The sequence below is a fragment of the Anarhichas minor genome, unplaced genomic scaffold, assembly GCF_050575085.1.
Source record: "Anarhichas minor isolate MPS153535 unplaced genomic scaffold, ASM5057508v1 ptg000114l, whole genome shotgun sequence".
Lineage (NCBI taxonomy): Eukaryota > Metazoa > Chordata > Actinopteri > Perciformes > Anarhichadidae > Anarhichas > Anarhichas minor.
In genome coordinates this window covers 1,422,501-1,436,727 of record NW_027466560.1, presented here as the reverse complement: position 1 = coordinate 1,436,727, position 14,227 = coordinate 1,422,501, and the positions used below count along the sequence as shown (strand labels likewise).

General features: G+C 45.3%; 1 protein-coding gene across 1 annotated transcript in view; it reads right to left on the bottom strand.

Moving 5' to 3' along the window:
* Window positions 1-7,221, bottom strand: part of cacng2b (calcium channel, voltage-dependent, gamma subunit 2b) — a 51,067-nt gene extending 43,846 nt beyond the window's left edge. Inside the window, exon 1 of the mRNA XM_076082973.1 lies at window positions 6,951-7,221. Coding sequence (XP_075939088.1) covers window positions 6,951-7,161 — 211 coding nt within the window. The 5' untranslated portion in view covers window positions 7,162-7,221. The remainder of the gene's footprint in view (window positions 1-6,950) is intronic.
* Window positions 7,222-14,227: the final 7,006 nt, after the last annotated feature.

Below are 14,227 nucleotides of genomic sequence, written 5' to 3'. Positions count from 1 at the left end.
TAATATATGAAGAGAAAAACAGATAAAAGACATTCTTAAAATGACTAAATCAACCATAGTTTGAATGATATTTCCTTGAGAACATAATATTAATAATAATAACAATAGAATAAAAATGTAGGTATTTAATCAAAACAACCATATGTAGCCTACCACCCCGGAGCCATGCTAGCGAGGCTAAAATGTGAACTGAAAAAACAAAACGCTGATAGATCATAAAACGTGTATAGAACATGTATAGTATATTGTCCATTAAGATTGATCAGATGACAGCTGGTATTTAGAAGAACTCCATCACACATCATTAAAGGTCTTAAGGTGTGATGTGAGGAGAACAGCAGTGCTGTAGAATGACTCCCAGGAGGTAATGAAGTATAACAGCAGCTTTGTGGTTCAGACTTTACATGACAGAGATGTTTCCATCTCGATCAGTCGTGTGTTTTCTGTTGCCTCGTTGAGAGTCGTGCGGCTGCAGCGCGCTGACGGCTGAGGTTCGACAGCAGCCGTGAAACCGTCGCTCACTTCTGTTACAGTATCAGCAGCAGCGCGGCTGGATGCTGACTGTTTGCCTCAGTGCAGAGGCAGAACAATGGCTTTTATTCCCTCTGCCCCAGCACTCCTCCAGAACGCACCGGAAATAGTTCCATCGCCGTGAACAGGCGCTCACCTTTGCTCTCCTTAAAGATTTGGTTACTCGTGACGTCAGAAACGAGGAGGAGCGACTTGTTTTAGTGACGGTGGAGTTCCTTCTCCAGATGTTCACTGATGTCTAATCTCAGTTGGGGGGGGGGGGGGGGGGGGGGGGTCACTGAGTTGCAATAAGTGTCGCGGCTCTGCTCTTTGCTGGTCAACCGTTAACGTTATGATTATGATTCAGAGAAAATATCGTATTCTTATCTGAAACTTTGTCAACAATACAGGAAGCATGAGTTACAGCGTTAGTCATCACTACTTATCAAATGTTCTGTAGTCTGATTAATGTCGACACAGAGCAGCTGCAGATACGAGTATTAACATTATTATTGTTGTTTTTAGTATTATCGATATTATTATAAATAATATGATTATTTGTATTATGTTGATGATCACTATTACTGTTATTCTACTTGTATTATTATTATTATTATTGTTATGTTATACATTCTATTGTTACAATTCCATCTTATTTTAACATATTTTTATTTTCTTCTTACTTAATATAATTCTGACATTCTTTCCTTGTTTTAATGTTGTTTCTGTTTCTTTTCCTTTATTGCAAAGCACTTGTGTTTTTAAGTTTACAGATGTTCTGTTGGAGTCTGTCTGCCTTTAGGCTTAACCCCTAACTCCTAACTCCTAACTCCTAACCCCTAACTCCTAACCCTTAACTCCTAACCCTAACCCCTAACTCCTAACCCTTAACTCCTAACCCTTAACTCCTATCCCCTAACCCTTAACTCTAAACCTTAACCCCTAACCCTTAACTCCTAACCCTAACCCCTAACTCCTAACCCTTAACTCCTAACCCTTAACTCCTAACCCTAACCCCTAACTCTTAACTCCTATCCCCTAACCCTTAACCCCTAACCCTTAACTCTAAACCTTAACCCCTAACCCTTAACTCCTAACCCTTAATTAACTCTAAACCTTAACCCCTAACTCCTAACCCTTAACTTCTAACCCTAACTCCTAACCCTTAACTCCTAACCCCTAACCCTTAACTCCTAACCCTTAACTCTAAACCTTAACCCCTAACCCTTAACTCCTAACCCTTAATTAACTCTAAACCTTAACCCCTAACTCCTAACCCTTAACTCCTAACCCCTAACCGTTGTGTTCATTGAGGCTATTTCACAGCATCTTCTGTACGTTCATAAGACTGCTAGTTATTCCTTAATTTAACTCATGTTCTAATTCTCAATCCAACTGAAACTAATGTTCTCACAAGTCCACAAGAGAAACCTTGAAGGTTACCTCTAGAGGCTAAAGGTGCATTTGAACCTCTGTAGATAACACGGACAGATCTAAACTTTCACACGGTCCGTTTCCTACTTTATGTCCTCTGACTCTGACTCTCATTTACTGACACACATGTGCTCTGAACAGCCTGAGAGCCTCATCGCCTGCAACACATATATGAAATGTCGTGAGTTTATGCTCGACTAATGGAGCCTTGTGTTGTCTCCATGTAATTAGCTGGTCCCCATCTCTACCTACAACATGTCTGAGTGAGATCATGTGATGTTAACTTCCTGATTACCTCAGTTATCAGATTACAAGTCATCTGTGCTCTCCCCATCCACCGGACCACTAACTGGAGCTGTAGATAAAGAGGCGTTTATCTTTGGGGTAATCTGACTCCATGTAATTAGTTACTTCCTGTGCTGGCACATCATGTAGCCGGAGCTTTAGATAAAGAGGCTCTGTTGACGATCAGCACTGCAACGCTGAGGGAGCTGATGGCTATTAGCATAATTAATGTCATCGGCGTAATGCACTCCAACTCTGAGACAGCCTGCCTCACACACACACACACACACACACACACACAGGCTCAAAACGTCCACAACGTCAGTACACGGGCCTGAGCATGAAGCCGAAATCAAATCTGCTGGCTCAACATGAAACTGTCATGTGTGATCTCTGTATTTCTCTGTTTTGTGACGCTATCGTGTCGCTGTGACGACACGTCAGTCAGAGTCGGTACATCCCGTCCCGAGCATTCAAATAAAAGCACACACCATGACGTGGTGTGTTGAGAGCCGGGGCAGGATAGGTTAGGTAGACCGTAGGCCTGTGTGTTAAAGATAGCACAGGATGCCGGAGGGGGTGTGACAGAAAAACCCTGCTCTCTCTCTCTTGTTCTTTGTTTTCCTCCCTCTTTTTTTTCCTCTTTCTCAACACCAATTCCTCTCTCTCTCTCTCTCTCTCTCTGTCTCTCTCTCTCTCTCTCTCTCTGTCTCTCTCTCTCTCTCTCTCTCTCTGTCTCTCTCTCTCTCTCTCTCTCCCTCTCTCTCTCTCTCTCTCTCTCTCTCTCTCTGTCTCTCTCTGCACCACGCAGCAATAAAGCAAACTGTGGCTCTGAAGCACACAGGGAGCCGGATCTCTCTCTCAGATTCCTCTCTTGCTCTTAACCGTTTGAAAAAAATCCTCCGGTGCCAAGGACAGCGAGCGAGCTTAAGAGTGTGAAGAAGTGAAGCCACTCAAAAAAATAAGCATATCACATGGAGTGAGTCGGCGTGACTGCGTTCACATCGACAAATGTGTTGGTGATTTGACACAGTTTTGGTGAGAGATGTAGCCGACAAATGTGTTGGTGATTTGACACAGTTTTGGTGAGAGATGTAGCCGGGGGGGCAAGGCCTCCACAAAGCTTGAAAAGCATCAATAACAATGTAAAGAGTAATCAAACTTGTGTTTAAATGTTGATAAATAATATAGTGTAGTTTTTGAACTGAGTTATCTCCTGGAACAGAATGAGGATTTAGTAGTTTACGCTGAGAACATGTCTGGGGCAGTGAATGAATACTGACGGTAGTGATCAGCTGTCTGTCTGTTATAATGTTCCAGCTTCACCTGCACATGCTGTGATACCAACAGTCGCCCGTCTGGACCTGAACAAGACTCGGATCCAACACAAGGGAACCAAACATCAGCTGGATTGCACAGATTGGGATTTTTAGGGTTGAATTTCATAAAGCCGTTGCCAACTGACAACGATATGAGACAACGACTGCTGCTCGAAGAGAGCGTTATGTAATGTAACACTTCTATAATAACTGTGGAAAGTGTTGAAATAGGCAAAAAAATCGGCAACAGCATGAGTTTAGGAGTTATATTTCATCTTCAGATGAGACCAGCTGACAAAAGTACTTCTTACAGGTTAAGATGCAACCGTTAAATGTCACGTGCTTTCCTTGAACTCTGCCGTGTCGGATCTGGGAATGTAGTCGACGTGTTGCAGAAGACGTCGTTAAGTGATCACACGTGAAGGCGAGGCGAGGATCTCCTCCGATCACATGTTAAAGCCACGCTGAGGCCTCGAGGCACAGGTGTGTGAGAGGACCAACCGATGTGACACCGCCACGTCACAATAACAGGGAGTCAGGAGTCAGTGCACGTAAACACACACACACACACACACACACACACACACACACACACACACACACACAGCACATGAGTAGGTGCATCAAACTATTAGAGTGTTGACTCGGCAGCGTGTGTCATTCTACCACATACATGTTGTTTTTAGCACACATGTAAACCAAAGCTGGACACTGTTGGTAGAGTTGATCCGATACCTGTTCAGACACAGCCTGACATGCTGGATCGGTCTGTTATCACATTAATATATCATTAATCAGCTCACTTACTCGCTACCAAATCTGTACTGCACATGTGCAAACTAGTACTACACAGCTGTGGTGAAACACTCGTGCACCCCCTTTTATCTTTCCTGACTATGCTACAAATCTGTGTTGAAATCAGCTCGTTAGCTGTTAGCTGTTAGCTGTTAGCATCCGGTGGGCAGCACAGTCCCACTTGGCCAAATAACGGAGCGAACAGCGAACGCTAACGGAGGTAGCATCGAGCTACATTATGATGCGTTGATGTTCTTATATGAGTATTAAGCAAAGGCAACTTATAACTTTAACACGATGTGTTAACACCAGTTCAACTTCTCTAAGCAGCTTATTAAACATCATTTAAACAAATATTATGAATAAAAATACAATCTTTTATTCCCTAATCATTTGATTTCTGTGTTTTTATGCAAACAACCACAACAGAACACAGTATGTAAGATATATATACACATGCATATCTATCTCTATGTCAATATAAAGTAATGTAGATTTAGATATAATTAGTTTTCAATGCGCTGGTATTGGATTGGTAGTCGGTATCGGCAGATATTGAACTCCAGGTATCGTTATCTGGAGGTAAAGATTGTGATGGAACATCGAAGGTGGCTGTGTCACAGTTTCTCTCTCCGTCTACTCTCATGAACCCACGTTCACCATCTCAAAAACTGTTTCTATTCTCGCGCCGACGGCTGAAAGACGACCAACTGACTCACGGGAGAAAATACCACGAATGCACTGAAACGATGTCGTCAGCACGCGGCTGTGTCCTGTGAATCGGGTGAAATCTGGGGCAGGTTTATGTGATTCAGGATGAAGGTGGAGCGCACAGTGTGTGTGACACTCTGCAGCATGTGTGTGTGTGTGTTTGCTTGTATTGCTATCCTTGTGAGACACAGCAGACTTTTAAACTTCAGTGTTATCTGAAGCTTAAGTTTCTCTCTCTGTCTCGTGCACACACCCAACACTGCTCTTTGTCTAGTTACACTGATATGTTTTGTCGGGCGACGTCATTCTGTGCCAGTTTTAAAACTAGATTCGTATCTGTCTCAGCTCCCAAACAAACCTCTTTCTTTACAGACACCATTTCTATCGCAGATACAACTGTCGGGATCTTAACTCCAAAAGTTCAAACAGGTTTGCAGTTTTAGCTCCAAGTCCAAGGAGGGACGTGAACATTTTTACCTGTAGGTCCCTCATACAACCAGGTGCTGGTTCAGACCAAGGCCCACAGACTGCATGTGGTGCAGTCGGACCCCAATGTGACCCAGTTCACACCTGGTAGTAACATGCATCTCATGCCACAGCTCTAAACACAAGTGGAATCGACCACCAAGACCCGTCGTGATCCCATCACTCACACCACTTGACCACATGACCCCCCGGACGAGTACGTAGCAGGACAATAAAAGCTGCTCTCCTTTTCTTCCTCCTTTATCTCAAGTCGGTTCCCAAATTCGTGTCTAAACTTACCAGGAAATACTATTTATTGTCCACAGCAGCAGATTACAGATTCACTGCTTCCGCTCCTACCTTTCACAATAAAAGCCCGGCATCACCGCTTACCAGAGAATTCAGTTTAAGAGGCAACTCAACAAAAAGCTTCCACTGACTTTGCCCACGATGTCTGACATCTTATGTGTCTTGGGCAATTTAGATTTCTTCTTCTTCTTTTTAATTTTGAGGCAGACTAGGCACAGGAAGTGTTTATTTGCAAATAGAGCGACACATGTGGAGACGCATTCTAACAGCAGGTGTTGACTGACTCAGTGACACTAGACACTACGCTACGGTTGAAGATCACCAATCTAAATGCACACTGCTGGAGACAGTTCTCCAGGTTTACATCCTTTGATCCTTTCTTAGCAGAATGTGAAACGGAGACAATTTACCAGCTTACAGCCGGACCGGATGCCACGTGAGTCAGCTGTGTTCCTTTGCTGGGCTGGACCATGCGTGTCATCTAGAGTCCTGTGTGGCTGTTTGCTTAGAGAGCCGAGCTGCTCTCTAATAAAAAAGGACTGAAAGGGCCAAACTGTACACCGGCCATGACGGACCGGACTCACACACCCAACACTCGAGATAAGCAACGGGAGGTTCCATCCAAATCACCTGTTGGGAAGAAGCTGCAGTCATTGCTCAACATGTAAACGCTGTGGTTAAGGATTCCTTCTTCAGAGTGAAGGAGTGAGCAATGATGGGATTTTAATAAAATAAATCATTGTGACACAAAAGAGTGGAACTTGTTCTGCTTTTAAAGGAAGGATGTGATGTCACAGATTGCAAGGAGGGAGAAGGAAGTATGCAGGTAGATAGATAGATGGATGGATAGATGGATGGATGGATGGATGGATGGATGGATGGATGGATAGATGGATAGATAGAACAGAGCAGAGGTGTGTGTAGGTTACAGAGAGACCATTTTCATGAGTGGAAATGGATGCAGTACATACAGAATAAGTGTGGGCATGTGAGTGTGTGTGAGTGTGTGTGGGCATGTAGGAATTGATCTGCCTGCGCGTAGTGTTGTTGGTGTATCTGTGCATGTGTATATACAGTATATATATATATATATATATAATATATACGTGTCTTCTTCAGTACCTTCCAGGCAGCAGGTCCTCCAGAGGCCCGAGTGCGTCATCACCTCCTCGTTCTTCTTGCTGGTCTCGTTCTCGTTGGTGCTCTTGACCTTGCAGACGCCGCGCGAGTACAGCCAGTAGTCTGTCCCCACGGCGATGGTCATAAGGCTGAAGGCGGCGAAGGCCCCCACCGTGGTCAGCAGCATCTGAACTCCGCGGTCAAACACCCCCATGTTGCCGCATTCCACGAAAGGGGGGCCCCCTTTCCTCTTGATGTACAGGAAGTAAATATTTGTGAGTTTGCGTCGCCACGCCAGCTCGGAAAACGGGGGGTGGGCGGCAGCAGCGGGCGGACGACGGTAGCGGGGGGCGGCGGGGGGGGGCGGGGGAATTAGGGGAGCTCGGGGGAAATCGTATGGTTGGTTTTGGGGTGGAAACAGCAACCAAAAAATGAAGATGAGGGTGAAGCTTTTTGGCTGTTTGGCCCCGACAGACGGGTCAAACAGACTTTGGCGAGGACTGACAGAACCCTCAGCTACAAAGGTTTCTAAATTCTAGTCCTCGAGTGGCAGTAAGTTGCCCCACTCTGGAAAGAAAAAAGTGTTGACCTAAAAACACAGGCTTCTAGCAGATCCCACAAGAGACCTGGTCTGGGATCTAGGCCTACTTTGTTGAGTTGGAAGGCCTCTAAACGTCAAACTCCAGAAAAGAAAGAAGGCCAAGATGATGAGAAGATGGAGGATTTTGCTCTGTGGTCGTCTCCGAGCCGACCAAAGCAGTTATTTACAATCCTCACAGCTTCCACGGCGATGTTTGGAATGATGTGCATGTAGCGCTTGATTTTTCTGTCACATACAGCCTTACTCTCCACACACACACACACACACACACACACACACACACACACACACACGCTCACAGAGCTAAACTTTCACTCGCACACACCTGTACACGGACGGACACACGCATGCACGCAGTGTGAATTAATTCATACTGAAAGGGGGGATGAAGGAACATGGGGTGTGTGGAGGTGGAGAGGGGGGGGGGGGGGGGGGGGCTGTTAAGACTAACACAGTTGCCGGCCTGGTATCTTTAAAATGGCCCCAATTTTTTTTTTAAAAGCAGAAACCTCCAATAGATGATGACACGATGAGATCTGACTACACTGATGTGACCCAGTGGATCAGTGAATTATGGAGGCTCATCTCTGAAGAATCACATGTATTCTGTGGGGGGAGACAGACAGGCAGGGCCCGGAGAATGTTGGAAAAAAATAAAAAACAACACAAGGACTGGATGTGCTGAAAGAAATGAAAGAACAAATTCAAAGCAGCAGAATCAAGCGCTCCCCCAAAAGCAAGGACACAACGATGAATAATGCCAAATAATCAGCCGGTACCATGACTGCCATGAAAACCAGCCATTCCTTAAAGAGATGAAGGAAAAAAAGAAACCAACCAGGGACGAGTATCCCCTCTCTCCAAATAAAAATAAAAAAGCCAGAAAGAGGAAGAAAAAAATATGAAGTTAAGAAAATCAAACGACAGCCCGCTTAGGTTTCCTTTTTCCTAAAATTCTGATCCCCAGTTTCCATATGTGGTCCCTAGACCTTTCTCCGGCGACAGAGGAAATCTGCTATAGGGGGATACGGGCAGCGGTACCGACGGCACACCGCGGAGAGAGGGGCGCATCCGGGCGGAGAGGCCGAGCATCACCGCTCATGCAGCCGGTCGCAGCAACGAGGAGAACCGGGAGGGATGGACGAAGCTTCCCGGAGCGCCAGAGCCTCTTCCTCCAGCATCCAACACGGATCCTAGTCGGTTATATCACGGCCGACCGGAGCACAGCGGGCGCACATACACACACACACAGCCGCTGACTGTCATCACATAAAAAAACAGAAATCATCAAAAGCAATGCTTTTTTTTCTCTTTTGTGTGTGAGTGTGTGTGTGTGTGTTGGAGAGGCTGTCAGGCGTGGGGGGTCATGTGCGCCAAAAAAATATTAAGATTTCAAGTCGAGCAACACATCAATCCTCTGGTTTCCGCGTTTTCTTCTTCTTCGCAGAGCTGAGATAGAAGTGGAGAGAAGAGAGGAGGAGGAGGAGGGGGAGGAGGAGGAGGAGGAGGAGGAGGAGGAGGGGGTGGATGATGGTTAGAAGCAGCGGATGAAAAAAAAATCGACACAACCAGAGAGTGAGGAAGAGAGAGAGAGAGAGAGAGAGAGAGAGAGAGATAGAGAGAGAGAGAGAGAGAGAGAGAGAGAGATGTTCCGTGCGCAGCAGCAGCACTTTACGCAAAAACAAGCGCACTGCAAAAAATAAAAAAACATTTTGAACAAGTCAATTTGCTGAATCTCAAGATTTCATTTCGTAACTTCTGTATTTTCCTGATGTCCTTTTTAATATCTTAAAGGCAACTCAAAGTGTTTAACAGTAGAAAGGCATTAGGACGATATTTAAAAAAACACAAAATCAGATTACAAAATAGTTAAAATACAAAAAGAGCAGAAATACATTTATATTCAGTTACAATGCTGTAATAAGATGAACAATAATATTCATAACAGGTGAAACGTGTAATGAGTTAGCTGTTCAATTACAATATTGAGTCTTTGAAGGGAATTCAACAACCGCTCATAATAATAAACAATAACTGACCCAGAACATTCTGTACTCAGCACCTATAATCCTGGTGGAGGAATATAGAATGCTGCTGGTCTACACTAGTCACACGTAATGTGTTTAACTGGAAGGAAGCTTCTTCCTCTAACTGGAACCAGAGAGACCTCGATGTTCAATCAGATGAATGTGAAGAAACGACTTCATGACGTCCTTTTCTTTCTTATTCTATTGTTTCCCAGGCGACACAGGCCGTGATAATTAAAAAACTGAATTTGCACCATTTCATTAGGCTGCAGGTGTGAATGTCGGTGAGCTATAACTAAGTTAGCAGTCGACCAAACTAAGCAGGTCTGTTTCACATTCACCAGGCGCGAAACCTTCTGCGTCAAGATGCTGCAGCACCATGATGAGAGGAGCTGAGCTCACTTTGGGAACTCACACGAGATGGATTCATGAGATAATCATCAGATTTGAGGCGGCAGATGCAGATGTATTGTTAGCATTAGCCCTTAGCGTGAGTCAAGCTACATATCCCATCATGCAACTTAACTTTCACTAGACCCTCCCCACCACCTTTCAATTCAAGTATTCCCATCTGATTGTTTAACACGAGACATGATCATGAGTTACATCCAGTCAAATCCTGATCTAAAGAGAGCGACGGCATCAATGCATCAGATGATGGTTGGTGTTGTGAGACATGTGGAGCTCACCGTCCTACACATGCAGCTGCACCGCGGCTGATACAGCACACAGGTTAACTCACGGAGGAGGTGTGATTCCTGGTTCGTTATCTCTCGCTGCCTCTGATATGCAAAATTGTTCAGTACAGCGTCGAGTCTGCTGGAAGAGTGATTCAGGAAACTCAAAGACCGAATGTTCTCTCACAAGGAGCAGAAGTGGTGGCAACCGGTTCAGCCTGTCGGTTCATCCGCGTCAGCATGTTTCGGGGGAACATCACTTGGTCTCCTGTCGGAGCAACTTGGAACAATGGATTCTGGCATTTTGAAATGACACTAAGTTGCCTGTTGGGGATGCTGTAGTTAAATGTCAAAAACTTCAAACTTTGAAAGGCCACAACCGCTGCAGCAGTGTAGTCTGATGTGGATGTAGTGAGGGAGGCTCGGTCTCGTCACCGATTGGCCCACAGCTGCCTGCACCATTTGTGGCTGATGACATGAGCAGCGTGCTTCTTGCTTTTGTTGTTTTTAACTCGTGGTTTTCTTCATCTGACCCACAAACGACTAATTCACCCCAATATCAGATTATGAAATGTGCATTTATATGTATTAACCTCATGAATGCAAGAATATAGATCCTCGCTGTCTCTGCAACCAGGAGATGGTTAGCTTAGCTTAGCATAAAAACTGGAATCATACAAAGGTAAGAATATGACTAAAAAGCACCTTTAAAGTGCGATAATGTACATGTCCTATCTTCTTTGTTTAATCAGTAATACAGGGGGGGGGGGCACTGGTTCCCCGGTGCCCGGTGCCTCCCTTCCCTCCAGCGGGTCCAGCAATACGTCCTGGGTCTCCAGCAGAGAGGAGAAGCTCTGCTCCTGGAGGAGGAGGATCAGGACTACACTGAGACTGGTTCATGACCTGGTAAAAGTTAGCTGAACTTTTAGACAGAGTGAGGCTGTTTCTCAACACATTTTGTCTTCTGTACTTGTTAGAAGTGTCATTTAGTTGCTTTGTCATGTTTAGTGCCTTTACATTATGCTGCATATCCTTTAATGTGGGACAATCTTCTCTTGAGATGTAAAAGAACAGGTTGAACTTCTCTCACTTCCTTCATCCAGTGATGCTTTATCCTCATAACATTACATCCACTGTGCAAATTACATCCCAGTGACTAAACTAGATCTGAGGACTCTAGATAGAGACACAGAGTGACGACTGTGAACCGATTCCAAATGAAAACGACACAAGAGATCTCCAGAGAAGAGAGGAAGCTGCAGATAGAGTGGGAGGAAGAAAACGAGAGATTGGAGAGGGATAGAACACAGAGCCATGGAGAAGAAGATAGAGAGAACAGTCTGCCGCCTCCTCCTCCTCCTCCTCCTCCTCCTCTGGGGTCTAGAGGACATGTTTAACATTCTACTCTGCTCCTCCTCCTCTCCTGTCATCCTGCCACAGCCTCGTGTCCTCGCTGCTCTCTGGTTGCTGATGGCCGGAGACGACAGGCTCGGACATTCCCTCGAAATCGCGACAAGCTCGTCGTCGTTGCTGCGTCTGATGTGCTCGCTCTGTACGAGCTGTAAGCCGGCGACACACCTGCAGTCTGTTGCTCTGGTGTTCTTCACCTCTTGATGAATGCCAACACTTTGCCAAGTTCATAAATGTGCTTTTATGTCCTTTATTCTTTCTTTATGTGAACAACAATGTTCATCCTGGTCTCATAAAGAGTCCTTTCCCGTGAAACGCATCCTCACCCAACAGTTCGTATGATATCGTACGAAAAAGTTACTCCTCTTTTTTTGTGCTTTTTCCTTCGAAATCTGGCAACACGTGTCCATTTCCACCAATAGAAAATAAACCGTCTTCACAGGAAACTCAGTTCAGGCAACAGAACTACTTAGTCAGGTTCAGGAGGAGACTTGTAATAAAAGATGGTGGAGTACTTGGTTAGGAAGGAGGTCGGGTTGGATGTGTGGGTCGAACAAACAGAACTTTCACCCAAGACATTGACCTTATTAACGTGACAAACGTACTTATTTCAAGCCAAAATGTGATGTTTTACTAAACTCAACCAGGTAGTGTTGTTGTGTTTTAGTTGTATTTAAGTTTACCATCTCAGCCACGTGTTCACAACTGCAACCGTCATCCAGGAGAACGTGTGTTACAGTTTACTTTTATGGGAAAGTCGTTGTGTGGAAGACTGGGTGGCAGTTTAAACCACGCTGATGGTCGTACTGTCCTCTGATACAACCAGTACCAGTACATTCAAAGTGATTATTATTATTATTATTTAACCAGATACATCAACAGAGAACCAGTTTTATTGTTTACTATGATGACTTGGCCAGAAAGGCAGCAACAGGAGGTCAGCTGCTACAAGACGAAATAAAACATCTCAAGCAATCTCATACGATAATCACAACATCACAATATGTCCATAATAAATATAAAACAACGGTGTTCCTGGAGAAGCACGTTCAGAGACTGTCGTTGGTAACGAGTTACTAAAGCAGGTGAAGCGGTGAGGATGTGGAGTTGTGCTTCTTGCTCGGAGCAGCAGACCGGAACGAGAAACAGCCGAAGGCGCTGCGGACATTTTGAAATGACCACGTTAGTGAAACCGCTGGAGCGTAAATCTGCTGTTGCTGTTGGAGATGTTAAGTAGTGAGTGGAGATGTGTGGGCTTTAACCAATGATGGTTTCATAAATGAACTAAGTCCTCTCAGTCGACCAGAGAGTACAGGTTACAGCCATGAGGGCTGAAAGGAGCACCGGGGACGAAGCGGTCGGCGGTTTGGTGGATGGCGTCTAGTTTATTGAGGAGACTTCCGGAGGCGGACCTGAAGATCACTTCACCAAGTGGGAAGGATTGTCATTGTCACACCAGAGTGTGAGAGGAAACCAATTCTTGATCCGAGCATACAAAGCTCTGCCAGTGCTGTTGGTGCTGTTAGCACCGTTAGCTGCTAGCCGCCCGCTCAGATATATCTCAGTGCATCGGTTGTAGCTGTGGCTGGATGACGATGTCAAAAACACAGTTTGCAGTTAAGGAAACAGAGTTTTCTCTCAGACGTCGTGATGACCAAACCAAAGCTGATAATCAGACCTACATTTTGCCACCACTCCTCAATGAATGCATATATCAACGCTGTGTGGCTGAAATCAGTTAATCAATCATTACAGCTTTGACTGCCACGCCTTCAAAGTGAACATCGTTGTTCGACAGCGCAGATCAACGTACAGCGAAGGACACCAAAGTGCTTCCATCCTGAGATGAGTCAGCTTGTGCACTGCGCTTTGACTTTAAAGAACTTTTATAATTGTTTTAACACACCAACAGACACATGCAGAGTGTGAAGTGAACAGGTGTAATTTAAGCTTTCTTCTCCTGTGTTAACCTCTCTGTCTCTGTCACACTCCTGAGCAGTTCCCCGTGTTGCCCCCCCCCCTCGTTGCCTGGGGGTGAACCAGGGTGTCCTGTTCCTCTCGCTCTCATCGCGAGCTTCCAGTCTGCATGAACGCCTCTGCGTTACCTGCTGCAGCCTGGCCTACTTCGAAAGAGTTCCTCCCCTGCTCTGCTCCGGCGCCACCAGCAAAGTCAGGGCCAGGCAGGAGGAGGTGGAGGGTCGACGAGGTACCGACGTGGAGCGAGCAGAAGAGGATCAGAGGGGAGCAGAGGAAGACAAGTGAAGCTTTTTACGAGGACTTCCTGCTGCATTGACGCGTGGCGGTACTCCTCAGAGGACAAACTGCTTGTTTTCAGTGGGAGAACAACAGGACATGTGTTGCCAGCACTGTTGTGATGTTCAGACTGGATGCAGGCACATCTGTTTGTCCAGCTGTTCTTCTCTTTGTTTTCCTCATAAAACGTCGTTTTTGGAGGAAAAGAAATGAAGTGAAATGTTGGTCCGGCTGCACTTTTCCACATCTCCTTTAATTCACAGTGGAGTCATTTTTAAATCAATCATGTCCACATTCATTTTCAGACATTTC